Here is a 26,545-nt window from a genome sequence, read left to right as displayed (position 1 = left end):
TATAACAGGACCTACTCACGAAGGTGGTCACACGCTCGATCTTGTGTTGACCTTCGGTTTAAATATAGAAGATATAGTTACTCTTCCGCAATCTGAAATGGTCTCAGATCATTTCCTCATCGCTTTTAAAATATGTCTCAGACACAACAAACTCAATCCCCCTCGTTATAGAGACAAACGGACAATTACATCAAGTACGGCACAGAGGTTATCAACGCTGATAAACTCACCGTCAGACCCCACTGAACTCGACCAAGCGACCAAATGTCTAGAATTAACACTGCGTAGTACGTTAGATATAGTCGCTCCCCTCAAAAGGAAGATAGTAAGAGATAAAAACTTAATTCCTTGGTATAATGATCACACACGCTCGCTTAAGAAGACCGCCCGGAAATTAGAACGCAAATGGCGTCAAAGTAAATTAAACATATTCCGAATAGCTTGGAAGGAGAGCCTACTTAACTATAAGAAGGCTCTTAGTGCAGCTCGATCAACGTATCTGTCCTCGTTAATAATCCCGGATTCCTGTTTAAAACTATAGCCAAACTAACCAGGAATAAGACAGAAACGGATACTACCACTCAATATCATCATAGTAGCGATGATTTTATGAATTTCTTTAATACTAAAATTGTCGCGAATAGAGAAAAGATTAAAAGCAAAACAAATAGCTCCGCCGATATTTCCGTCAAATCAATGTACTTGCGCTTTGGATCCGATTCCAACAAGGTTCCTTAAGCAAATAGCACCCAATATTATAAATTTATCCTCAAAATTGTTAACTCGTCGCTTAGCACCGGCCACGTACCAAGTTCGTTCAAGGTAGCAGTCATTAGACCCCTGATTAAAAAGCCGGATCTTGATCGCAGTCAGCTTTCAAATTATAGACCGTTATCCAACCTTCCGTTTATATCTTAGAAAAAGTCGTAGCCCAGCAGCTGAGCGCATACCTAGACTGTAACAACATCCATGAAGTATATCAATCAGGATTTAGACCTCATCATAGCACTGAGACAGCGCTGGTTAAAGTGGTTAATGACCTGCTGTTGGCCTCTGATCAGGGACGCATCTCGCTGCTTGTCCTGCTTGATCTGAGTGCAGCGTTTGACACTATCGACACTATTCTCCTTGCCAGGTTAGAGAATGTTATTGGGATTAAGGGAACAGCCCTTGAATGGTTCAGATCATACCTGACCGATCGGTATAAATGGTGTTTCATCTTCACATAGTAAAGTAGAGTTTGGTGTTCCACAAGGTTCTGTCCTAGGTCCGTTACTTTTTTCTCTATACATGTTACCTTTAGGCGACGTCATCCGCAAACACAGTATTAGCTTTCATTGCTACGCTGACGACACACAGCTGTATCTGTCAGCATTGCCAGATCAGAGGCAGCAGCTGAACAAAATAGAGAATTGTCTGAAGGACATTAGACAGTGGATGCTCACCAACTTTCTCCTGTTAAACCCTGACAAGACAGAAGTGCTTGTACTTGGGCCTCAAGCAGCCAGACATAAACTGGCTGACTACACAATAACCCTGGATAGCCTTTCTATCTCACCGAGTATTGAAGTGAAGGATCTAGGTGTAATCATTGATGCAGGTCTCTCATTCAATTCGCACGTAGATAATGTCACTAGGATAGCATTCTTTCACCTTAGAAATATTGCGAAAATAAGAAATATCATTTCAATGCATGATGCAGAAAAGTTGGTCCATGCATTTATTACATCAAGGTTAGATTACTGCAACGCATTACTGTCTGGATGCTCTAGTAGATACATGAGTAAACTCCAGCTAGTACAGAATGCTGCAGCCAGAGTACTAACCAGAACCAGGAAATTTGACCACATCACCCCAGTCTTACAATCACTGCACTGGTTACCCATCAAATTTAGGATTGACTACAAAATCCTACTTTTAACCTATAAAGCTCTAAATGGTCTCGCCCCACAGTACCTGAGTGAACTTTTGGTTCTTTACGAACCGCCACGCCCCCTTCGATCAATGGGTGCGGGGTCACTACTGGTACCAAAGGTGCAGAAGGTCACAGATGGGAGCAGATCCTTCTCCTATAGAGCTCCGCAGTTGTGGAACAGCTTGCCTGTCAGTGTCCGGGATTCAGACACAGTCTCAGTGTTTAAATCCAATCTCAAAACCTATCTGTTTTCTCTGGCTTTTTGCTAAAGTCCTAGACCCTCATTTCACTTCATTTTGACACAGTGTCAATTATAAAGTCCAGTTTATCACAGAGTCCCCCTGTTAGACACAGACAAAGTTAAATTCATCCTAGTTAGGCTGTCCTAGTTAGGGTACCGGGCCACTGTAGCACCAATATACCACCATAACCACATATTTCAGTATCGGTCGTACAGTGCAACCGTCTGCCGCTGCTTCTGTTTGTTTTTCTCCGAGACACGGAATCAAGCGCCCAGACTACTGGCAGACCCCAGTGAAGAGACCAGCAAATAAATCCTGGTTCCAGACAACTGCTTAACAAGGACATAGCATGTAACAAACCAGAGGGTCACCACAGCCACCACCACCAACTACAGCTATAGGGATCTTCAAATGGACCAGTAACATCATTATGGACACGTAATCTAGACCATGACACTGACTACATCCTGGACTTCTCCAACCCTACAACTGTTGGACTTATTATTATATCATCCCCAACCCTGCACTGACACCATTTGCAGGCTCACTCTACCCTGGAAGGGGGTCCCTCTCTCTATCACTCCTTCCCAACGTTTCTTCCTTTCTTTTTTTCTCTCTCCTAAAGTTTTTTTTGTGTGGAGTTTTTCCTAGTGTGCAGAAGGGTCAAGTGTGGGGGGTGTCAACTCTAGGGCCTGTCAAAGCCCATTGAGACATACTGTATGTGATTTTGGGCTAAATAAGAAATAAAAAAATGTTGTTGTTGTTGTTGTGTCAGTGCCGGGCTGGTGATGGTTTGTCCTACAGTTGTAGGGTTGGAGAAGTCTAGAATGTAGTCCAGTGTCATGGTGTACATTACGTGTCCATTATGATGCTACTGGTCCATTTGAAGATCCCTGAAGCTGTAGTTGTTACGGTGGTGGTGGCTGTGGTGACCCTCTGGTTCGTTCCATGCTGAGACTCCCAGCAGGCCTCCCTGGGCTCAGATGTTTCAACGCGCATCAATGCGATGATCTGAAGGTCGGAGGTCAAGGTCAGCAGACCACCACAGCGGAGCCTGACCTGGCAGCTGGTCAGGTAGTAAGAAACGCATCTCTTTTTCACGTCTATTTTACTAATTATCCGCTGCTTTTTACAATTATTCCACTAAATCGAACGGGTTTAAGAGGTGCGACGCGTCTCCTGGAGACGATAAAAAATGCTGTTGTTGTTTTTAACGGTAATAACACGTTTCGCTGTGACTTATTTCACCACGAGGAGATAAGTAAATGATGGGCTTATCAGCCATGCACAATTAGCCGCATATATCTGCGCGCCCACGGAGAGCCGTGGTTATTGCGCTCGCCCTCGCAGGCCGCCGCCGCTCCTGGATTTATCTCCTGGTATTAAACACCTGCCACCGGCGGCACGGCGGCCGTCTTCCCGCTCGCTACAGCAGGTGGTGCGTGTTGGAGTTACGGACACACACACACTGACGCATAAAAACCCCACTACAACCCGGACCACTTCTCCCCCTTTTTTCAGGGCGTCTCCGTGTTTTTCTCGCCGTTTTCCCGCCTCTTTAATGGGGAAACGAGTCCAGAAATACCAGCGAGATCAGGTTCCGCCATCGGTGTCGGATGTTAGATCCACGAAATCAAAAGCTACGCCGCTTTCGTCCCCTGACAGGGTGAAAAGGTCGGGCCCCAGCATCTGGCATTGACCTCTGACCCCGCCCAAATGCCCCCCCCCCCCGCTGACAGGAAAACTGTCGAATGACACCTGTATCAACAGCCACATTTTCCCGAGGTGAAGTCAGCGGGTCCGCGTGGCGTGGCGTAGGGGGCGGGGCCTCCAACAATGTAGTTAAAAAAAACCCAGCGGACCTGTGGTTTGGTCCGGCCTGCGTCCGGAGAGGGCGGTCGCGCTGCCATGACCCTTAAGCCGACGATAATGAGCAAAATTATGGGTAAAACAGCGTGTGAGGGTCAAAGGTCAGGTGAGAAACGTGCTTATGTGGACACCAGTGGGTGCAAAACAAACAGAGCAGTGACACTAATGTAGAAGGACGATCTTCCTAATGGATTTACTGCAAACCGTACCGTTTTGTGGGTTTTTTCACCTTCCAACAGCCCCGTTGACCCTGTTTACTCTGTATTAAAACTTCTTTTCTTTTCAGATCACCGCCTTTAACCGGGTTCTGTCTGAAAGTGGTGGGCCATCATGCCGAGAAGAAAATCATTAGCATTTTATAATGAGCCGCGTCAGAACGACGCCGAGTGGCTCGAGTGAAACACATTCCGTTTATGGCTTTCTGTGAACAAAACGTCCTTCACACGGAAATCAGAAGTGAATTAAAAGAAGTCCATTAGAAGTAAATAAGTTACGATTGCTGCTCACTGCGTAAGACGCATCTGGAAATTTCTTAGACAAAGATTACAAAATGATGTTAACTATGTACTATGTTAAAAGTGGTTAAAAAAAACTCGAACTAATACTCCTACAGTCGGTCACTATGATCATAATGCCCTCGTCAGAGCTGCTCTGCATTCTACTGCTGTACGTGTTGCCCACGTACGACTGTCGCGGTTCTGGACGCATTTGCACGACTTCATTGTCAACAGAACCACCGTGAAAACCACAGGCAGGACACAGCACGCACAAAAACCCGCCGAAGACGTGGTTCTAAAGTTCCCCACCAGGTCTGGGGGTGACGGGGTGGCCGGTGGTGACCCTGCCAACCTCCAGCCTCCTTACCAACCGGAATAATGAACACACAACGTTCGCAAAAGTTTCTTTCAAAGCAATGTCAGATCCTGCCCGCAGTGAGAATTAAACCGGACCGACGGCTGAGTTCCAACAGTCAGCTTTCATGGGCGTTCCGCTCGCTCCTTCAGTCAGAAGAAGAGAGAACCGGCCGAATAGCAGGATGTTACGGGGAGTAAAACAGCCCACTGGCTGGGATAATTACAGAGTGTCCATTAGTGTGACATTCGCTTCTCATTATTTTCTAGCTACTCGGTCAAGTTGTTATTTCCCATTTTTCCCGGCGATGTGCGCTGCTTCGCATCTGCTTTGAAACGTGCCTCATTCTGAGAGGCCTTTCCGAGCCGCTGTCAATCATGCCTACAGGCCCCTCCCCTTCGTTCATAAAAAACATCAGTAAGGTTCATATTCTGGGTGTCAGAAATAACTAGGTCTGGGTGGGTAGTTAGCTGGTCCACTCCAGCATGCAGGTGGGGCAGTGGTGGCCTAGCGGTTAAGGAAGCGGCCCCCGTAATCAGAAGGTTGCCGGTTCGAATCCCCATCCGCCAAGGTGCCACTGAGGTGCCACTGAGCAAAGCACCGTCCCCACACACTGCACCCCGGGCGCCTGTCATTGCTGCCCACTGCTCACCAAGGGTGATGGGTTAAATGCAGAGCACAAATTTCACTGTGTGCACTGTGTGCTGTGCTGCTTTGTATCACAATCACGTCACTTTATTATTATTATTATTAAAGTAACCAAATGTGTGGTTAGTGGCAGGTAAATGCTTTTAAATTGCAGTATTCTCCATCTTTGTCAGGGGGTTATTATTCCTATTATCCCTCCATCTTAGACCCGTGTGGCTTCGCTGATTCATTTTCCGGCAATGTCGTGACAAAACAACACGCACCCCCGGCGTAAAGGTCACCGGCTTGTTCATTAGCGCCTCCGTACCCTCGTACCTGCGCCTGCCTCCCGCCGGTGACAAACACTCCAGTCACACACCAGGGACAGCCAGTGGAGCGGGACGAGGCGCCCGGATCTCCTGACTCCCGCCATCATGTTTCACTCCCCTGTTAATTCATGATACCATCCACCCCCCTGCTGCTGGGGATTAATGGGAGAAAAGCGCTTATCCGGGACACAAGGACACACGCGGGAAGAATGGAAGCATGCAACATTTATGAGGGTCTGGACACCAGCATCAGGTTACAGGACGAAGACGGAGAGGACGTCATCGGGGTTCCAAAAGAGAGGATTTGGAACATTTACAGCATTTACCAGACGCCCTTATCCAGAGCAACTTACAATCAGTAGTTACAGGGACAGTCCCCCCCTGGAGACACTCAGGGTTAAGTGTCCTGCTCAGGGACACGATGGTAGTAAGTGGGGTTCGAACCCGGGACTTCTGGTTTATAGGCAAGTGTGTTACCCGCTAGGCTACTACCACCCTGGAACGAGCTGAAATGCTGTGTTGAATGAGCAGGATTGTCCCTGGCCACCCACCATGGGGTCACCGGCACGCTGCATGTCTGGGAGGTGACCGTATAAAAAGAAGAAAGCGCGACACGGCGGTGACCCTGCGGGGTCGCCCGGAGCTCGGTTAATTGGCCAGGTGAAAGGTCACAGCCGGAGCGACAGCAGCCGAGGGGGAGGAATTTCCTGTTGCTCCGTGTATAATTCCGAGGCGGCGGGGGTCCGGACCGGGGGGGGTGGATTTTCCTCTGAAGCAGCGACACAGACGTGCTGGAGCTGGGAGAGGAACTCGGAGCGCGCTTCAAAGAAGAACTTCCAGTGAAGAGCTTCCAGTGAAGAGTGTGGAGGTTGGACGCTTTCTTCAGCTATGAGATGGCCTGAGCACAAACAGTCACAATAAAAGTGATTCCAAAGGTTCTGGGTTTTATGAATACTATTAATCTAGAGCCTAGACACTCAAATGACAATTATTCCATTTTATTATAAGGTTTATGGCCCAAGAATTGTTTTTATATTATCAGTAAATTCATGGCTATTTCCTGCTGTGTTCATACTACCTCCTGGAATCATTGTGCATTTTGTACTTTTTATTAAAAGGACTGTGTATATGTGACCTAAATATCGTTCCATACACCGCCGGTCAATAGTCTGGACGCACATACTCATTTATGAGTCAAAACTGAAGACGCAGGACTATGAAATAAAATCTGTGAGGCATAAAATCTGATGGCATCATTTCACACTCGCGTCTTCTCTCCACCACCTTAAGCTGGACAATGGGGACGGTTTCCAACAGTCCTGAAGGTTTGTGTTAATGAGCATCTCATAAACAGTAGTGACCAAAGCAGCCATGAAGGTAAAAAGACGTGGCCATGTAATCAGAAGGTTGCAGGTTCGAATCTCGATGCCACTGAGCAAAAGCACCGTCCCCACACGCTGTTCCCCGGGCACCTGTCATGGCTGCCCACTGCTCACTCAGGGTGATGGTTAAATGCAGAGGACACATTTCACTGTGTGCACCGTGTGCTGTGCTGCTGTGTATCACATGTGACAATCACTTCACTTCTTTCTTCACAATTACAACTGTTCCCTTTATAAAGCTTTTTTTTTTTATTCACTCCACCATGCATTAAAAATGCCTCCCACTGGTGACTTATTGAAATTTGTGGTTTGATCAACATCTGTTTAATATGTGACTTCTTGCCCTAAAACTGTCACAGTACCGGCGGGACCAGAATGAGAAACCCCGGTGCGACTGGTGGTCAGGAGGCAGGTACGTTTTCTCTGGTTTAATCATGTGTAGAGTTCCAAGACCTACATGGACCTGACCCCACCGTTCCTGGTTCGCGGGTCTCTGCTGGCCAGTGTGGGGGATCCTTCATGCCTCTAGTTGATGGTGCGTTTTGTAAAGAGGTTTATACAAGTATATTATCTCCACAAAGAGACCAAGGAGCCTCACCGTATTAAACAGAAGCCACGTAGGGCCACTAATCATGTGCCACACTAAACAGGTTTATGTTAAATAAGAGCCCCCACCACCCCGCAGCAATCTAAAGCCCCCCTCTATTCTAATCACATTGCCGGCTCGATGCTGCCAACTCTGCACCCTGTACGGTCTGGGATTCCTCCAGCGAGAGGGTAACTCTGCAAAAGTTCAGGGAGACAAACTTGAATGCTGAACCCCACGCACGACAGATGGTGGGTACGGTGAAGGGGCAACGTAGGGTGGTAGTAGCCTAGTGGGTAACACACTCGCCTGTGAACCAGAAGACCCAGGTTCAAACCCCACTTACTACCATTGTGTCCCTGAGCAAGACACTTAACCCTAAGTTGCTCCAGGGGGGGACTGTCCCTGTAAATACTGATTGTAAGTCGCTCTGGATAAGGGCGTCTGATAAATGCCATAAATGTAAATGTAAATGTAACGTGAGGCCTCCTCGCCCCGCGGTGAGGAATCAGACGTATTTCCAGCGGATTTCCAAGTTCCGGCCCTGGTCAGGGGGGGTTCGGCTGGGCTGCTCCTCAGTTGGGACGCCTGGACAGTTTCAAACCAGTTCAAATCCCAACATCAGTCGTGTTTTATTAACGCTGAGGGAGAATTAAAAGAATTAAAAACTGAAAACATCTTCCCAGCGGCCAGAAATCGGTTTGTCGGGAACAGGCGGGGAATTCGGAATATCACTTTGTGAAATATTCTGCCTGCAGTTTGTTCCTGGTGGGAATGCGGTTCAGTACGTGCACAAGCGGAATTTGCATTACACTGTTGTTATAGTTCTAGCTGACACACACGTCTTCACCCACAACATAGTCCATGTTGGATATGTATTCGTTCGTTGGCACGTATTGAATTGTTGGAATAAAAACGATGGGCTTTAACAGACTCGGGAGCAGAAACGAGATCTGGTGGATTAGACGCATCTTACTTCAGTGCAGACTTTGTGTAAATATGGTGAGTTATGATCAGGCACCTTTTATTTCCAATAAAGTGACCCAGATCTGCAGGCACTGGATGGAGAAGATGGAGATGAAGTTGTGCTTGAAGTACGGTATTCAAAAGATAATTGAACTCTTTGTGTTGTTTGTCCAGCAAACCGGAACCAGAAGGGTCCTGTGAAAAACCTCTTCCCACGAGACCCGTCATCTCTAATGACCTGGAGCAGGACGAAGCAGGAACATCTCAGAAAGCCACAGACGTCCTCCCTTTCCGCTCGTACCACAGGCCAGGAGAGAGCAGGTCCCTCATGACCCCCGTCAGCAGCCCACTTCACTAGTGATTAAGTACATGCTGCACGTTTAGCCGCCATTGATCTCCAAAGGTTCATTTCCCCAAAAGCCCTGAGAGCCCGTATGAGCATTTGCATTATCGAGGCGCCCGAGGGCCCACAAAATGGCAGCCAGGCAGAACTGGGATGGGAAGAAGGCAGAATGAGAGACTAACCCTGACCAGGAGGGTTTCTTCTCTTTCCAAACCCGTTTAAATCCCAACATCAGTCGGGTTTCATTTTTTCTTTGTATAAATTAAATTCAGAATAACTCCTGTACGGCGAGTACGAGGAAATCCAGTTTTTTAACGTGCGTCTCTGTCCCCATTCTGCAATGCAACCGTGCCGGCCTCGTCCCGTTTCCACTGAAGCCCCGTGAGCAGAAAGCGCTTTTAATTGAGGTGACATTGAAGTGGCAGCGGCGGGGCCTTCGCTTGCTGCGGATTCAGATCAGCGATGCACTATTAATAAGAGACAAATGAAAGGTTCCTCGTTTCAGGACGTTGAAAGTGCTTGAACGAGCTTTAATCTACTTGACCATTATTTTTTCCTCTAATGAGCCACGGCGGATGAGCTGAAATAAGTCGCGCGGTTCCTCTCCATTCCGAAAAACCAATGACATTCGAGAGATATTCCACTCGGCGAAGGAATATCCCCGGCAGGCTACTTATCCACAATAACTGCATTCATTTTTAGGTCTGAACAATTCGGACGCGACAATGAAAGTGACTTTTTGTGACCCCACTTCCTGAGAGGTCTTATCTTCCAACAAAATCATGATGGCCGTCTAAAACATTCCGGAATATTACGGAACGCTGCTTTCCACGTTTCCACTGACAACAAAAGTTCACAGTTCGTTCATTACTTTCAACGGAATTCCGGTCTGAAGATACTGATGATGCAGGAGATGCCGAACGGCCCACGTTCCTGGTTCCTGGGGAGGGTTCTCGCCGTGGCGATATCGTTACGGACTTGGACCGAGCGCCACAAATTTAGCAAAATGTCAGCATGTTGCAAAGGTCTCCGGCCAAAGCAGCAGTACGTGGGGAGACTGGCGAAGCAGCGAGGAGACAGTTCACAGTTCAATTACCGCCGATCCGCACGGGAATTATTAAAACCATTAACGTAGGCACACAAAACACGTGCACGGTCCAGCTAACCTCAATATACGTTCGGTTTTTCTTTTCCCAGAAACACGTACGTTTCTTACACTGAGGAACTAGACAAGGATTATAAGAAGAACGCACCAAATATGACATTTTTAATGAGGAAATTTGTTTAAGAAATGCAACAAAATAAACAAATGAAAAGTTGCTTCCGACCAAATTCTTTGGTATTTAATTTTTAGTTATATTGTTTGTATGAGTTTTTTTACGAGTCTCTTGTGTTTCTGCAAGATTTGGATGCTGTGGACCGGGTGGGCGGGTCGGTTTAGGGTGGACCGAGTGGACTGGGTGGGCGTGTCAGGTGGGATGGACCGGGTAGATCGGGTGGGCGGCGTTGACCGGGTGGGTGGGGTCCGAACCCCACTTACTACCATCGTGTCCCTGACTGTCCCTGTCACTACTGACTGTAAGGCGCTCTGGATACGGGCGTTTGATAAATGCCAGAAATGTGAATGCAGCGTTGGCAAGTCGAATGTCAAAAGAAATGTGTCAGTGTCCAAGTTGTAATTTTATGGACAGGACATTTCCGTCCTTGCCACGTCGGCGCTTTCTGTTTGTTTTTAACTGAAGCTAATCGTCCGTCCAGCACAATCATAACCCACTCTATTAACCCACGCCTGAACGAAGCCAGATGCCAGAAGCTCCCCGCAACAAAACAAGGCCATTCGGAGCGGAGTGGCTTTTCAATGCTGAGACCGGCCCGTCCTGGCGGGAAATGACGACCCGGCTTGACAAGCGCAGCTGTAACTGCAGGTGAAAGTTGCCCCGGAGTGGCCCTCTCCGGGAATTTCATCACATCTGCCTCCAACAGCTGCTTCTGCTCTTCACTTACCCCAGGAGACAAGTCCATTCAGCCAACATCATTGGTTTGGTTTCCAGTTACAGGGTCGTTCTATCACAAAACTACGATGGACATATTGGATCAGGAACCCGTTCAGTATTGATTGGCCCACGTCTCTGCCGTTCGGCTCTCCTTCCGTCTGATTTGCACCTTCATCTGAGAGCCAGAGCAATACTCGCACCACGCCAGATTCGCACGTCTTCAAATCTATATGAGACATTTCTTTTTTATCTGAGGCGTAGACATTGACTGCGTTGTTTCAGCCTCCTCCTCCTCCTCCTCGGCCCAAGATGAAATAAAGATCCCTTTCACTCGCCGCTTCTAATTATTGTCTTTCATTTTCACCCTCCGCCTCTGGCCTGAACTCGCCATCTTCAGATGAACGCCTCTATCGGCCGCTGACCTTTGCGCCCCGCCAGGGGGGAGAGGGGGGCGCCATTGTGCGGCCGGCGGTGACAGTAGGCCATTCTGCGGAACATTCCAGAAGGGCAGCGGCTCAGGCGGGCCCCGTCCTTCCTCCACTCGCTTTCAGTACGAAGTGTGAGAAAGCGCGGGAATCCGCATGAAACCCGAACTACAAAACATGACACGGAGGACATATACTGTTTAATTACTGTTCCGTTACAGTGTGAAATTTACCATGATAATACAGACAGCTTAATATTATAACAGCCGCAGCAGAAACCTCCACAACCTTGCCCTCCAGCTGAAGGCCCGTGCCGAACTCCACCCGCCTTTTCAGAGACAGGCGTGCTTCAGGCGGTAATGGCGCAGCGGAACTGAACCGGCGGGGGAATTTGAGGTACGAGAGGGTGAAATACGTAATCGTCACAAAGGGAGGATTCATTTTGGCAGAGAGAGCGGCGCAAAGAGGGGACGAGGTAGTTACCAGGACGTCAAGGCCGCAACATTCTTCACTCAATCTAGATTCATGGTTTCCATACATGTCCTCGAGGACGGTGAACGACCGCTGAGCACCGGTTACTTGCAGATATTTGGACATTCACTTCCGGTCCTAACATCATCTTCCCCCTGCCACACAAAGTGACGTTTCTGCACTTGTTCATGAAATAATGTTTTTCGTCATGAAAAACATTTCATGAACAAGTGGGGGGGGGTTGACACATGAAGTGAAGTGAAACACAGCTGCACAGCACACGGTGCACACAGTGAAATTTGTCCTCTGCATTTATCCCATCACCCTGAGTGAGCAGTGGGCACCATGACAGGCGCCCGGGGAGCAGTGTGGGGGGACGGTGCTTTGCTCAATGGCACCTCAGTGGCAGATCGGGATTCGAACCGGCAACCTTCTGATTATGTCCCAACATCCAATCACGTTTTGCACGCACACACACAATTTTCACAACGCAGAAATCTCGCATTTCCACCCGTAGTTATGCAACGTGGCGAACAGACTTCAGTGTAAAAACCAATTATGGTAATCACACACACACACACACAAAAACGCGGTTATTTCACCTCGTCTCTTTTATTGAATGTAAGGGAACAAGTTGGCTGCATTACAAACCCCTCAGATGTAACTGAGAGACCGGGCCAGGCCGGGCGGGGCGGGTGGGGCCCCAGACACGGTGACAATAATAAAACGGTATAACAACAATATGCTGTACACGTCTTCCTTAAGCAGTTACCGCAAAGCCCACAGTGAAAACCAGATCTTGATGCATAGACGCGTCTCCTAAAAAGAACAGATTAAAAAAAAAAAAAAAAAAAAAAAAAAAAAACACGTTTTGCATACTGGAATAATACCAGGGCGTACTGGGGGGGGGTATGGCGGTGGCCCTCCGGGTGACCGCGCGGCGTCACACGTCTGTCATCTCGTCCTCGGTCTCTCCCTCCGCCTCACCGTCCTCCTCCTCGTCTGACGTCACATCCGGCTCGTCCGCCTGGGACGTGCACTTGGAGCAGGAGCAGACGAACAGGTAATTCTCCCTGGAGGGGAGACATACGTGAATGAAGACGCGGGTCCCGCCGGGGGGTAACTCAGGATCTCACCTCAGGATCTTGTGGCGGCTGTGGCGGCTCCGGTCCCTCTGGCAGCAGTCCAGGTAGCTGATGCAGATTTCCTGCAAGAACCGCGGCGTCAAACCCCCAATTCCTCTCAAGAGGGGAAAATATCCCCCAATTCGATTGAATATCTGCAGGCCAGGTTCCTACTGCTAGTAGACTCACTCAATTCTTTACATAAATTCCAATTTTACAATCTGATGGGATCGTGAAGCGGGCGGAGTTCCTGGGGAGGAGGAGGTAAATCTGGAACGTTCTCCTTCTAAAGCCTCCATTAGCCGTGGATCGTTCCAGGTTCTACACGGCCTCGCTGACGGAGACATTAGGCCGACGATTAACTCTGCATTAGCGTCCACGTCATCGTGTCCGCGGTCCTAATTGGACGTCCGGTCAACTTGTCACTTTTGATCGGAAGCTAAAAGCGAAAGTTCCATCAGCCCTCAGGCGGCAATTACCGCGTGTAATCATACCGAGTTCAGCCAGATAAAAATCCTCGGCGCGTCCTCCCTGTAAGCCTGACTGACAACTCCCATCATGCACCGCTCCCATCCTCTCACCTCGCCGGCGCGGACGTCGCTCAGGGCTGTGAGATGGAGCAGGAAGTAGTTGTCGGGGAAGGACGCCTCGCCGTTCGGCACGCAGCTGTGGTTACCTAGACGACAGAGAGACGCGGCCGCGGGGTCGGTAACGGAGAACCGGCAGAGGACGCGAGAAGCCCGCGGAACGGCGAACTCACAGGAGCTCTGCAGCAGGAAGAGTCCGGAACCCTCGCAGTTCAGAAAGTCGCCCGTCTCTGCAGGCAGGAAATAGGATATCGGTTCTCGCGCCGGTGAAGTGCCGTGCGTCGGGGTGAGTGTGCGAGTGTGAGTGTGTGACCTTTCTCAATGTCCTTGTATAACTGGTCAATAAAAGCATCCAGCTGCTCCCTCTGCTGGTCTGGCAGCTCCAGCGCGTCACAGGCATGAACCCACTGGCTGAGGGAACTTCACATCGTTCAAAAACACACAAATAATCAAATTAAAATTTAAATCATTATAATTATTATAATAATAATTATTCACCTGGTCCCAATGCCCTGTCCATTCGTCCCCACCAGAGAAAAGAGGGAGCAGAAGCCCTCCGGAGTAAACCACTGGAGACCAACACAATATTACATTTTTACACACCTCGTACACGGACATTACATAAATCAAACGTAAACGCAGGTGAAACAGACGTACCCGGACGAGGTGCTCGTCATAAAGCGCCGTTGTGAACAGACCTCTGAGCAGAGCCAACTGACCCTGATCGAACATTTGAACATAAAAAGTTATTCATAATAACACAGGAGGGAGAAACGGGGGGTTTTTGAGTATTCGTGCTCTATTTAAACGAGAGAGTTTCCTTCTCTCGACATGTTAGCACTGCAGTGAGAAGGTAAAGCACCTGAAACTTCTCTCCCAGCAGTTTGTGTGCGAGCTCCTCTTCCTCATTAGCAGAGCGGCAGCAGAACTGAGAGAAGAGCCTCTGCCAGCGGCCCTTGTCCTGAGCCTGATGAAGTAAAGAAAGACGAGCACATTGGCTCAGAACGCTGCATCTTGGGTAAGTGAGAAAAACTACGAGCTCTTAAACAAAATACTCGAGGAACATTTAAAAAAGAATTTCCGCCTCTGATCACCTGTTTAACTGTGGCCACCATCTTCGCCATCAGCATGATGCTGGAGGTCTCTGGTGGGAAGTGGACGTTCCTGAGGGCAAGATGAAGGACTCAGATCCTTTAAATTTAAGATCCTACACCCTTATTTTAAGAAGGTGTAAATTTCTATCTGCTACACATGATGGTTGAGGGTCCATTCTGCGTAATTAATGCACCTCCAGGCCTCCTGCAGTTTGTTGACGGGATGGTCGGGGTCTTCGTGGGAGCCGCCCAGACAGAGCGCCCGGTGGTACTGGTCCAGAGCCGCCTGTCTGCACTCTGCACTGCAGTACATCACCTGTAGAGGGCGACCAACATCTTCCGAACTGTGGTGATGAGGGTGGTGCTCTTACATTTACATCTACTGCATTTACCAGACGCCCTTATCCAGAGCGACTTACAATGAGTAGTTACAGGGACAGTCCCCCCCCTGGAGACACTCAGGAATAAGTGTCTTGCTCAGGGACACGATGGTAGTAAGTGGGATTCGAACCTGGGTCTTCTGGATCTTACCTCAAGCATGGGTGCTTAAGGTGGATTTTAAGGTCCCCTGACATGAACTTTTTTCTTTGATTTTATATCAGTCTTGTTGGTCCCCTAATTCTGTATCTAAAGTCTCTTTCTGAAATTCAGTCTTGGTGCAGAATTGGTGAGATTTCCCAGGACGCACCATATCTGCGTCTCTAGCTTTAAATGCTAATGAGGAGGAGAGAGGCGGGACGTCATCAACACCATCCACCAACCACAAAGTTTGGCGCGGACTGGAAGGCGTGAAGCAGAATGAACTAAACACTCTTTACACCCATCGCCATTTCTAGCCACTGCAGGACCATAGAAAGGCTGGGGGAACTCGTATTAATGTTAAATAACCTCGCAGTCACATTTTCATGTCAGGGGACCTTTAAGAAACACGTAGACGTCCGTCCTATACACACCTGGCACTGTGGGCAGGCTTGTTGTAGGTCGGGACGTACTCTACAGAGTTCCGGCCGTGGCAGGCTGAGGCCGGGCTTCCCACTCAGCCGCTGCGCGTTCTCCTCCGCCGTCTCCAGAGAACGCATGCAGTACTCGCATGCTGGCGAACAGAACCAAGAACTCCTTGTTATTGTGACAACCATCATAATGAGACAAGAAGCACGGTTTCATGGTTCCATGTTGATCATTTAGGCTTATGTCCGCAGGGACATTCCGTCTGGATCGGTCCTCAGACTTCAGCATGCACGGCTCTCACCTTTATACTTATATAACGCGTTCCACAAGAACTGGGCAGAGATGAGGGGGCGCTCTGTAAAAATGCTCTCTCCTTTACGGATGTCTCTCTTCGCAAATATCCCCTTTCCCTGAAGATGAACGAAACAAGTTGGCAGTTTCAGCATCAGTACACGCACATTAACCGCAAAGAAAACGCCGCTCCGTAAACCGCAGGGAGCCAACGGTGGGCGTGGTCTGACTGGAGGACATTGCTGGGTTCTTACACATTTTTACAAAAGAACTTCCATGACTTTTGAATGACTTAGGAAAATTTTCTGTGCAAATGTCCAAAAACACACACAGAAGTCAAATTTACCAAAATATCGTTTAACTAAACCCTGAAAAGCCGAACTTAAGCAAGTGTTTCTTCCTCCAAGTTGACCCCATCAGGTCATCAGCTGTAATTTACATGACTGTTTTCTATTCTGCCCCTCTAAAACGGACGGCAGAGAAATTATACGAAAGGAAACGTCATAAAAAAACTAGAGTAAATATTGGGGGTAATTAGTATGAAGGAATGAGCGTGTGGGCGTGACGTCACATGTCCAGCACTGTGATTCTGAGCTAAAGTCCATGAGAAAGAGGGACACCAGCACTGAGTAGTTTAATGTGTGAGGAGCCGGGAGAAGGTCGCCGACCAAGTTAAATTTAGCCAACATTTTCTAAACGGACGTAAATGAAGCCCGAATTCCCAGCAATCCCTGCTGCTCCAGGCACGCAGGCTGCACGCGTTCGCGGAAAACCGGGAATTGCGCCGGATTCGCGCCGCCGCACGTCACTTTTCACACGTGGACGGCGCGACTGACCTTGACGTTGTCGATGAACCGGACTTCCACATTCTGCCGAACTTTCAGCGGGTCCACGCAGAGGGAAAACATGTCGTCCTGGGGGGCCGCCATCTTGAAACCGCCCCGCAAGCCGCTGCACCAATCAGAGCGCCCGTTCGTCCGCGCTTCTTCTCCCCCTTTACCGCGGGCAACGAGGTGACGAGCGCTGCTGCCACCTGCCGGGCGCCCCTGTATCAGCAGGCCACGGACAGTGCGGTCACGCCAGCCCACAAAATTACTTATTATTACATTTACAGTATTTACCAGACGCCCTTATCCAGTCAGTAGTTACAGGAACAGTCCCCCCCTGGAGACACTCAGGGTTAAGTGTCTTGCTCATGGACACGATGGTAGTAAGTGGGGTTTGAACCCAATTTTAACAGTTGTTAACAGTCTGTGCAGCCCCCAAATGTAACCACAATTATGTACCCACAGTGCCATCGTGGCCATTAACCCTGAGTGTCTCCAGGGGGACTGTCCCAAACAGTAATATATTGGGAGTCAAAATAAGAGATAAAAAAAAAAACACATTTTACATTTATTCTGATGAAAATCAATGTTCTACTTGCCTAGTCAACACTCTTTTTGGGGTTTTTTGATGCTGCAATATTCTACCATAATGCTGATTCAAAGGAAGAGAGAAAATGACGTTTAAGAGACAATAATACATATTTATTAAATATTTTAATTTGTTAAAGACCAGTCCATACCTGACAGAGCATCTACTTTTAGTAGATAATATTGAATAATTGAAAAATGTGGCATATGCTATTATATATATATATATATATATATATATATATATATATATGTGTGTGTGTGTGTGTGTGTGTGTGTGTGTGTGTGTGTAAATGTCAAAAGGAAGTTGTTATTGCAATAAGACTGAAAAATAAGAGAAATGTATTAGCAGCCAAGGGCCCACAAATTACTTGTAATTGAATGAAGAGGGAAAAAAGCATAAAATGTACACTGATAAAATATATATACAGTAACGGAACAGGGGTACATTTGTAAAAGGATCACATGCAAAGGACGATTCTAAACGCTAACAAAAATGTAAAAAATCCCCAATCAGCCACAACATTAAAACCATCTATCCATGGAGACCACAGAAGCCGGTTTTCCCTCCCTGGACCATGTTTCGTACCTTCACACCAGGAACATTCCAAAACAGCTGCACTTTTGGAGATGCCGTGGCCCATCTTGGCATCACAAGGTTCAAATCCTTACGCTTGCCCCTTTTTTCCTGTTTCCAAGGACAAAATGTTCACTTTCTGCCTAAAATAGCCCTAGTCAGTGATCTCTCACCGGTCATTATATTAGGGGTGCGATCTGAACACCGTATTTGTATTGTTATTGCCTGAACGGCGGTGGTTGCAGCTACGACAGGTCTGAGTTAGTATTGCTTGGTTAGTTACACGCCGTCCTCCTACGGGACTTTCCCAGATTCAGTCTTTGTTTTGCCGATTTGCGTCTCCTCCGGCTCTCCGGTTCATCACAGCCCCTTGTTGTAGGTCACCACCTTGCAATCTGTTGCCATGGCGATTTCTGGCTCAAGATGAGAGACTTCGATCTGTGGAAGGTGAGAAATAAACAGCGGCGTGACTGTGATGGAGGAACAAGTTACAGCAGCTGTCTGGCAGAGGAGGAGGAGGCACCTCAGACATCTGGGGAAACAGGCTGATGGCCACGGGCAAAGACACGGCGAACGCGGCCAGGCACACCAGGCTGTGGATGGGCAGCATCAGCCGGCGGTGCGTCTGCAGCAGCGGGAGTCTGGCGCGCGATTAAAAACAGCAGGAATGTAATGTAGGTCACACAGGGGAAACAGCTGAAATATCAGGGCAGCACATGCAGTGAAAATCTCACCCGTCCAACAAGCGTACGCGCCTTTAGACGGCGAGAAGAAACCCACGTCAACACTGGGAGAGCATTCTCGCCACGCCACAGTGCTGCCGTGAAAACAGCAATGGTCCCAAAACAGGACCCTGAGGAACCCCATGTTTCAAGTGGGGTGTTTACTAGCCATTAATATCATCATAAGACTCGACTATTATCCTGTTGCTGTGATTGTTTGCATGTGTGTTGTTGTAATAAATGGTACAATATACAGAAAATTGCTATTGTGTGTCTAATGTAACGACTGTTATATATGTGCGCTTCTGTGCATTTTGAATTTCCCCTCGGGGACAAATGAAGCTCTTTGAATTGAACCGAGTTGACGTTTCTCGTCCTCAGGTTGACGATGGTCTGCCTGTCCTTGTAAGTCATGTCGTACTTTGTATTAATTCCCGTTTGTGGTAATTGTGCACGTTTGCGTCCATCTTCATACCTGCCACAGTGACAAACATAATTCCACCATAACATACTTTTCGAGAAAGGTCATGATCATTGGTGGCAGGACAAAAATGGGCATCGGCAGGACCACTCGCGTCAAGGCCGTTTCCATCAGCGCCTGTAAAAAAAAGAGAGAAAACGAATGAGAACGTTTGATCACCGCAGACGCGTGGCACCCTGCGGCGGACACTGACGTGCTTGGCGGCGATGCGGGACGACCCCACCACGTTCCCCTTGTTGTCCAGCACATCGATACCGTCCACCAGCTCGCTGTGCCTCATCAGGCCCACGTTGCAGATGTTGGCGCCGGCTGCGTGCGGAAGAACAGCAGAACCGCGTCAGCAAGAAGGCCGTCCACACAGCCGCCGGTGAAGACGAGCCGGAGTGCTTTTATCCTGCATACCCACGGCCGGGAAGGGGACAAGTCTCTGAATCAGCAGCCGGGCTGCGGGACTGAAGCGGCTGGATTTCTGCACCAGAGCGTTCAGCCCGACCTTTTCACACACAAACACAAATTCACCGGCGCGTACGTGGAACGTTGGACCGAGAGGCGGGGAAGCGGCGACTGACCGCAATGGAGACGGCGCTGGTCACGGCTCCCAGATACCCCTCTAAAAACCTGGATGTCGGCGTGGGCTAATAAAGTACAAATAAAGCATGTAACATCATGTAAGAACGGTATTCGATATTTTCTGAATCTGAATTGTGTAAATCTACATAATTCTGCCCACTGAAGGCCAATCTGTTCATTTTATACTAGAGAATCAAACTCATCCAAGAGCTTCCGTCCATCTTTTCACCTTGGTGGCGTTTCGGTTGGCGTAGTTCACACAAGCGTTGTGACTCTGGTTCAACCACTGGAGGAGGAGAAGAAGAAGAAGATGCAGCATTAGATGCCAAACTAGTGTATTCACTACAAAACGATGGGTTATTATACCTTTTTACATTTAAACAACATATGAATATCGGAAAAGATTAAACCATTTTCAACACTAACTCATAACACGAGCTGCATAAACTGCGTCCTAATTACTGATCCAGTTGGTGTTATATTAGTATTACTGAATCACACTAATTCATATTATTAGCAACCAGTGTTTTAGTGTGGCAGATGGGTGCACTTTTCTACCCGCTCGACCGACTGAGAGGCAATACAAGCGTGAAGGTCGCGACTGGTCTGGTTTCTGAACATCGACGAGGCGCTTGGGACCATCTGCTCACGTTTCCGCGGCTTTTAAACGGAGATCGTACGGCCACGGACCGGATAGTTCAGCCGGTTCGTCCCAGCCGAGCTGAATTGGTGGCTTTCAGCTGCCCTTGCGAGATGCAAATGAGGTCACAGCTAATTATGATGCCCGACAGACAGCGTTCCCTCTCTCTCTCTCACTAATGCTTTAATTGCCGTTCAGCCACGAATATTCATGCCACAAGATGAACTGCAAATTGCTTTGAAATATTGAAGATATTGTCAACAAAACATAAACTCCGGTTCAATTAATGCCGCCAGGCATAACTTCACTCAATTCAAGGCGGTGCACAGAATTCAAAGCTTCACAAAATGTTCCCAAACCCCTCTCACCAATTTGCTGTAAGTGCTGGACGTTTGAGGGACTTTGTCTCATCTCTTCTTCTCCTGGCATTAATGTTTCATTTAGATAAGACGTGTGCATGCTTCTCACCTGCCAGAAAACGGTGGACGCGAGAGTCTGGCTCGGCAGCAGCAGCCCGACCACCTGAGTCACAAAGAAACCCACTTTTCACCGCGGCACAAACATCTACAGTCGAAATAACGTCGGGAGGAACAGGAAAACTCACAATTGGCGTTCCAAATGGAACATAGCCTGTTCCAAGAGTGGAAAATATACGATGAGAGAACAGAACAGTTTAAAACCCAGAATATAATAACAGGCAGTGCGAGCTACCTGACATGCGAAAAGGCATGAAGATCTTTTCTCCAGTGTCTGGATGAATAATGGCCTGTAATTACACACACACTCATCATCTCTGATCCCCTGACTGTTCAGTAGGCTGTTCGTACTGGTATCCCGGGATTATGAGAAGAAGACCGGCGTCCTCACCTGCTTGATCTTCTGAGCTTCCCAGAGCTAAAAAAAAAAAAAAAAAACGTAAAAAGTAAAACCATGACAGGACTGTCCAGATGAGCCTACAACTCATTTCCGGTGTTACCTGGAAATCCGTGACTCCAGGAGGAAGATTCCCGCTCTTATAATCATCCAGGAGTTTCACGCTCGCGTTTAAACGACTCTGTATCAAATCAATAAATTAATACATTTTCTCATAGGAGATCAGGAAACATTTTTAGGAAACATTAATTGTATTAAAATGTCTATTAAAAGGTTGGGAAGGGAGGATGGGAAGACGCGTCTTTTACCTGTGATACAAACAAGGTTCCGGGATCAATGACTTCAATAAAATGCCTCAACCTGCCCAGAAACGTGCTCTGAAGAGCGAGAGAGAGAACCGTCAGTCCCACCCGCAGCATGCAGATATACGCCCTTCAACAAAGTTACACAGAAATCATGCAGAGAAAATCCAATGTGGCAAAAAAGAGAAAAATAATTCTTATATTGACGCAAAATAACCAAAAAACAGAAAATGACCATGTTCTGATCCAACTCCGTGTGTTGGTTTCATTTCATTTTCAACACACAGATGATGGTGTTCTCTGCGGGGTTTTTTTTGGCACCAACCTCTTCTTTGTGTTCATTCGTTAAGTCGTTGTTTTTTTTAATTAATGTCATTTTATGGATCGAGAGCTTTCACATGATATGCATCGCAAAGACACAAAAATAGCTTTCAACCTTTCATATGCATTTCCGATTTTTTGTAGAATTTCCACTGGGTTGTGGATTTTTCAGATAGTTCATGACCCCACACGGACAATGACAATACACGCAATTTCGACCGGAACGCATTACCCAAGGGTACGCCATTCTGATATGCTGATCTGTTATAACACCGGCCTGTGGTATAGGTACTGTAATAATATAGGCAATATAGGTACCATACCTAATACAGGGAGTGCAGAATTATTAGGCAAATGAGTATTTTGTCCACATCATCCTCTTCATGCATGTTGTCTTACTCCAAGCTGTATAGGCTCGAAAGCCTTCTACCAATTAAGCATATTAGGTGATGTGCATCTCTGTAATGAGAAGGGGTGTGGTCTAATGACATCAACACCCTATATCAGGTGTGCATAATTATTAGGCAACTTCCTTTCCTTTGGCAAAATGGGTCAAAAGAATGACTTGACAGGCTCAGAAAAGTCAAAAATAGTGAGATATCTTGCAGAGGGATGCAGCACTCTTAAAATTGCAAAGCTTCTGAAGCGTGATCATCGAACAATCAAGCGTCTCATTCAAAATAGTCAACAGGGTCGCAAGAAGCGTGTGGAAAAACCAAGGTGCAAAATAACTGCCCATGAACTGAGAAAAGTCAAGCGTGCAGCTGCCAAGATGCCACTTGCCACCAGTTTGGCCATATTTCAGAGCTGCAACATCACTGGAGTGCCCAAAAGTACAAGGTGTGCAATACTCAGAGACATGGCCAAGGTAAGAAAGGCTGAAAGACGACCACCACTGAACAAGACACACAAGCTGAAACATCAAGACTGGGCCAAGAAATATCTCAAGACTGATTTTTCTAAGGTTTTATGGACTGATGAAATGAGAGTGAGTCTTGATGGGCCAGATGGATGGGCCCATGGCTGGATTGGTAAAGGGCAGAGAGCTCCAGTCCGACTCAGACGCCAGCAAGGTGGAGGTGGAGTACTGGTTTGGGCAGGTATCATCAAAGATGAGCTTGTGGAGCCTTTTCGGGTTGAGGATGGAGTCAAGCTCAACTCCCAGTCCTACTGCCAGTTTCCGGAAGACACCTTCTTCAAGCAGTGGTACAGGAAGAAGTTTGCATCCTTCAAGAAAAACATGATTTTCATGCAGGACAATGCTCCATCACACGTGTCCAAGTACTCCACAGCGTGGCTGGCAAGAAAGGGTATAAAAGAAGAAAAACTAATGACATGGCCTCCTTGTTCACCTGATCTGAACCCCATTGAGAACCTGTGGTCCATCATCAAATGTGAGATTTACAAGGAGGGAAAACAGTACACCTCTCTGAACAGTGTCTGGGAGGCTGTGGTTGCTGCTGCACGCAATGTTGATGGTGAACAGATCAAAACACTGACAGAATCCATGGATGGCAGGCTTTTGAGTGTCCTTGCAAAGAAAGGTGGCTATATTGGTCGCTGATTTGTTTTTGAATGTCAGAAATGTATATTTGTGAATGTGGAGATGTTATATTGGTTTCACTGGTAAAAATAAATAATTGAAATGGGTATATATTTGTTTTTTGTTAAGTTGCCTAATAATTATGCACAGTAATAGTCACCTGCACACACAGATATCCCCCTAAAATAGCTATAAAATAAAAACAAACTAAAAACTACTTCCAAAAACATTCAGCTTTGATATTAATGAGTTTTTTGGGTTCATTGAGAACATGGTTGTTGTTCTATAATAAAATTATTCCTCAAAAATACAACTTGCCTAATAATTCTGCACTCCCTGTATAGCTAATATAGGTACTATAGGTACTAAAACGTACAATAGATGATATAGGTACCATACCTTATATAGGTAATGTAGATATTAAAAAGGTACTATAAGTAATATAGGTACCATTCCTTATATAGGTAATGTAGATATTAAAAAGGTACTATAAGTAATATAGGTACCATACCTTATATAGGTAATGTAGGTATTAAAAAGGTACTATAAGTAATATAGGTACCATACCTTATATAGGTAATGTAGGTATTAAAAAGGTACTATAAGTAATATAGGTACCATACCTAATATAGCTAATATAGGTACTATAGGTACTAAAACGTACCATAGATAATATAGGTACCATACCTAATATAGGTAATGTAGGTATTAAAAAGGTACTATAAGTAATATAGGTACCATACCTAATATAGCTAATATAGGTACTAAAACATACTATAGATATGGGTAACATACCTAATATAGGTACTAAAAGGTACTATAGGTACCAAAGGTAATAGTCCAAATCCATCCAGGCGTTCCACGAATGAAGGAAGAAAATAAAATATTGTTGTGTTGTGTCTTAATATGAAAGGAACAAGGACCACATGAATTAGTATTATTAGTAGTATTAGTAATACTATTAAATCAGATGTAACTTTCCTATCAGACCACCGCGATTCCCAGCCCACTATGGCAAGCCAACAGGGACAATAATCTCCATATCTCTAAAGGTTGCAACAAAGGTTTAAAAAAAACGCTGTTCAACCCTCCACGTCGCAGTCTTTTATGCTGCTCAGTGGTAAAATGCGTTCGTGCCAAGTTGGCATGAAAAGCAGCGTTCAGGCTGCAACCCAAACCCCAACCCCTGGGGGAGCACCTACAAATGTTGCCTTGGGCTCCAACTTAGTTAGCGTCAGTCTGAGTCTGGGCATCAGAATTCAAATGCTCCATAGAATCAAAGCATTTTGGTGGAACTCCTGATCTGCAGAGGGTCTAATCTGTAATCAGCTCCTCTCTTCTACTCCCGTAGGAACCACGTGGAAATACGCTGAATGTTAATGGTTATTAAACTATTACAGGTACGATGGATTAAATTCACGCGCGGAATACGAAAGGGTTTAAAATGTCTGAATCAGTTCTTTACTTCAGAGTTTCCCAGAATCCTGTGTGGCAGTGCCAGCACTAATGAGTGCCAGTCTCAGGAGGGGCCGGTGGAGGGGTCCGCCAGCAGCATGGCAGCGCCAATCGCCCGCCTCCTTCCCACAAAACAAGGCCGGGACGGAGAAGAAGGATCTTGGTTTTGGGGGGAAGAGGGAACGCTGCAGCCTCGGAACACGAGACGGGAAGTCGGCATGCGAGAAAGACGAACTTTAATTATTCATACGCTCCGACTCTCCTGAGAATAAGCAGGAAAACAGACAGAACCCCCCCATTCCAGCACTGGCCTCATTTCAACAAAGGCGGAATCCTCCGGAATCCAGCAAGAGCCAGGATTAAACCCGGCATAAAACACACACACACACCTCAACACACAAATACAGAAGTCAGAAATACTGCACCCATGCCGGTGAGGATCTGGCCCAGAAATGTTCTGCATGGTTCCTGCTTCAGGGTCAGGAAGAAATGCAGCACGAACACAATCATCAAATAAACCTTCATTTTCCTTGTAGCTTCACACGATATATATATATGGTTCATAGCCGAGTGAACCAGAAGAGCCAGTTTCAAACCCCACTTACTACCATCGTGTCCCTGAGCAGGACACTTAAACCTGAGTGTCTCCAGGGGGGGACTGTCCCTGTAACTACTGATTGTAAGTCGCTCTGATAAGGGCGTCTGGTAAATGCTGTAAATGTAAAAATGTATATAAATGTGACTGATTGCACCGTTAATGAAATGAGGAGCGTGAGATGATCTGCAGTCTGGACTCATTACAGGAGATGAACTGCATGGAAGTGACCCAGATTTCAGAACTGCAGACAAAACAGCGGCATTGCATGGAAAATTAATAACTTACTAATATCATTATTAAAAGAAAACAAAGCAGAAAAATAAATAAGAATTATTGCATGACAATAAACTTATTAATTATTAATGCCTCGTTTTTTTTTTTCTTTTCGTTTGATTGCTCTCCCTACTTAAAAAAAACTGAGATCGTTTTCCATTGATCACCGCTGACTGATCGAATTATATCGATGCGTTATGATGCTCCGCGGGTCAGATGTCCGCGTTAAGCCGATCCGCAACTTTCGCTGCGACGGAACCCGAATCCGGTTCTCCGCCGGACAAGCTGCTGCTGATGGAGGCAAACAATGCACTTTGCACAGATTAATTTCTTTTACAAAACTAGAGAAAGAGAGAGGAAGTGGCTACCTGGTCGTAGCGCGGTCTCCCCAGCTGAAAGGTCGGGCAGGTCCCGGGACCCGACATGTCCGCGGACAGTAAAAAAAAAATTCTTAAACGCTGACGCGAATCATCAAACGGGGTTTTTAAACAAGTGTGAACTCGAGTGGGGAAACTAGTCAAGCGGTCGGCCGCAGTGGCCGATGGGAGGCGTAGTTTCTACCATTCGCTCCGCCGCTGACCGCCGAGCGCGCACGACTACAAATCCCAGCCAGCGTTGCGCTCAATGGAATGGTGCATCATGGGAGCTGTAGTTTAAACGGGTGAACGCGAGAGAACCGATGTTTCCAATCAAAGGTGTTGCGCAACGAGCGGCAAATAATGAAGTTTAA

General features: G+C 47.0%; 2 protein-coding genes across 3 annotated transcripts; both read right to left on the bottom strand.

Annotated features, from left to right (window-relative positions):
• Window positions 1-12,871: 12,871 nt before the first annotated feature.
• Window positions 12,872-17,035, bottom strand: smyd5 (SMYD family member 5). Of its 2 annotated transcripts, none has more exons than XM_028960571.1 (13): window positions 16,882-17,035; window positions 16,056-16,164; window positions 15,760-15,899; window positions 15,001-15,122; window positions 14,807-14,876; window positions 14,575-14,679; window positions 14,370-14,432; window positions 14,211-14,281; window positions 14,026-14,132; window positions 13,886-13,942; window positions 13,707-13,801; window positions 13,138-13,208; window positions 12,872-13,074 (listed from the first exon to the last, which is right to left on the bottom strand). In XM_028960571.1, exons 1-13 carry the CDS (start codon window positions 16,972-16,974, stop codon window positions 12,945-12,947), a joined length of 1,233 nt encoding a protein of 410 aa, XP_028816404.1. In that variant the 5' UTR covers window positions 16,975-17,035; the 3' UTR covers window positions 12,872-12,944. The 2 variants fall into 2 exon arrangements, with proteins under 2 accessions (XP_028816404.1, XP_028816405.1); XM_028960572.1 differs by having other exon boundaries at window positions 12,872-13,040.
• Window positions 17,036-17,580: 545 nt separating this feature from the next.
• On the bottom strand, window positions 17,581-26,332 carry sfxn5b (sideroflexin 5b). The gene is made up of 14 exons (XM_028960573.1): window positions 26,184-26,332; window positions 21,632-21,700; window positions 21,427-21,504; window positions 21,318-21,344; window positions 21,162-21,216; window positions 21,055-21,080; window positions 20,919-20,972; window positions 20,040-20,096; window positions 19,810-19,875; window positions 19,643-19,733; window positions 19,434-19,549; window positions 19,272-19,357; window positions 18,561-18,678; window positions 17,581-18,475 (listed from the first exon to the last, which is right to left on the bottom strand). Exons 1-14 carry the CDS (start codon window positions 26,238-26,240, stop codon window positions 18,398-18,400), a joined length of 978 nt encoding a protein of 325 aa, XP_028816406.1. The 5' UTR covers window positions 26,241-26,332; the 3' UTR covers window positions 17,581-18,397.
• Between the last annotated feature and the right edge of the window lie 213 nt (window positions 26,333-26,545).

The sequence above is a fragment of the Denticeps clupeoides genome, chromosome 18 (assembly GCF_900700375.1).
Source record: "Denticeps clupeoides chromosome 18, fDenClu1.1, whole genome shotgun sequence".
Taxonomy (NCBI): domain Eukaryota; kingdom Metazoa; phylum Chordata; class Actinopteri; order Clupeiformes; family Denticipitidae; genus Denticeps; species Denticeps clupeoides.
This window is presented reverse-complemented; position numbering and strand designations above follow the sequence as displayed.

Excerpts from the sequence above, each read along its gene's own strand:
- sfxn5b (XM_028960573.1), bottom strand. The coding sequence starts at position 26,240 with ATGTCGGGTCCCGGGACCTGCCCGACCTTTCAGCTGGGGAGACCGCGC. Across the intron at positions 21,505-21,631 it reads GAACCTTGTTTGTATCACAG|AGTCGTTTAAACGCGAGCGT; the intron begins GTAAAAGACGCG and ends GATTTGATACAG. Across the intron at positions 20,097-20,918 it reads CGTCCACCGTTTTCTGGCAG|TGGTTGAACCAGAGTCACAA; the intron begins GTGAGAAGCATG and ends CTCCTCCTCCAG.
- smyd5 (XM_028960571.1), bottom strand. The coding sequence starts at position 16,974 with ATGGCGGCCCCCCAGGACGACATGTTTTCCCTCTGCGTGGACCCGCTG. Across the intron at positions 14,877-15,000 it reads AAACTGCAGGAGGCCTGGAG|GAACGTCCACTTCCCACCAG; the intron begins GTGCATTAATTA and ends TCTTGCCCTCAG. Across the intron at positions 13,075-13,137 it reads AGCCGCCACAAGATCCTGAG|GGAGAATTACCTGTTCGTCT; the intron begins GTGAGATCCTGA and ends TCTCCCCTCCAG.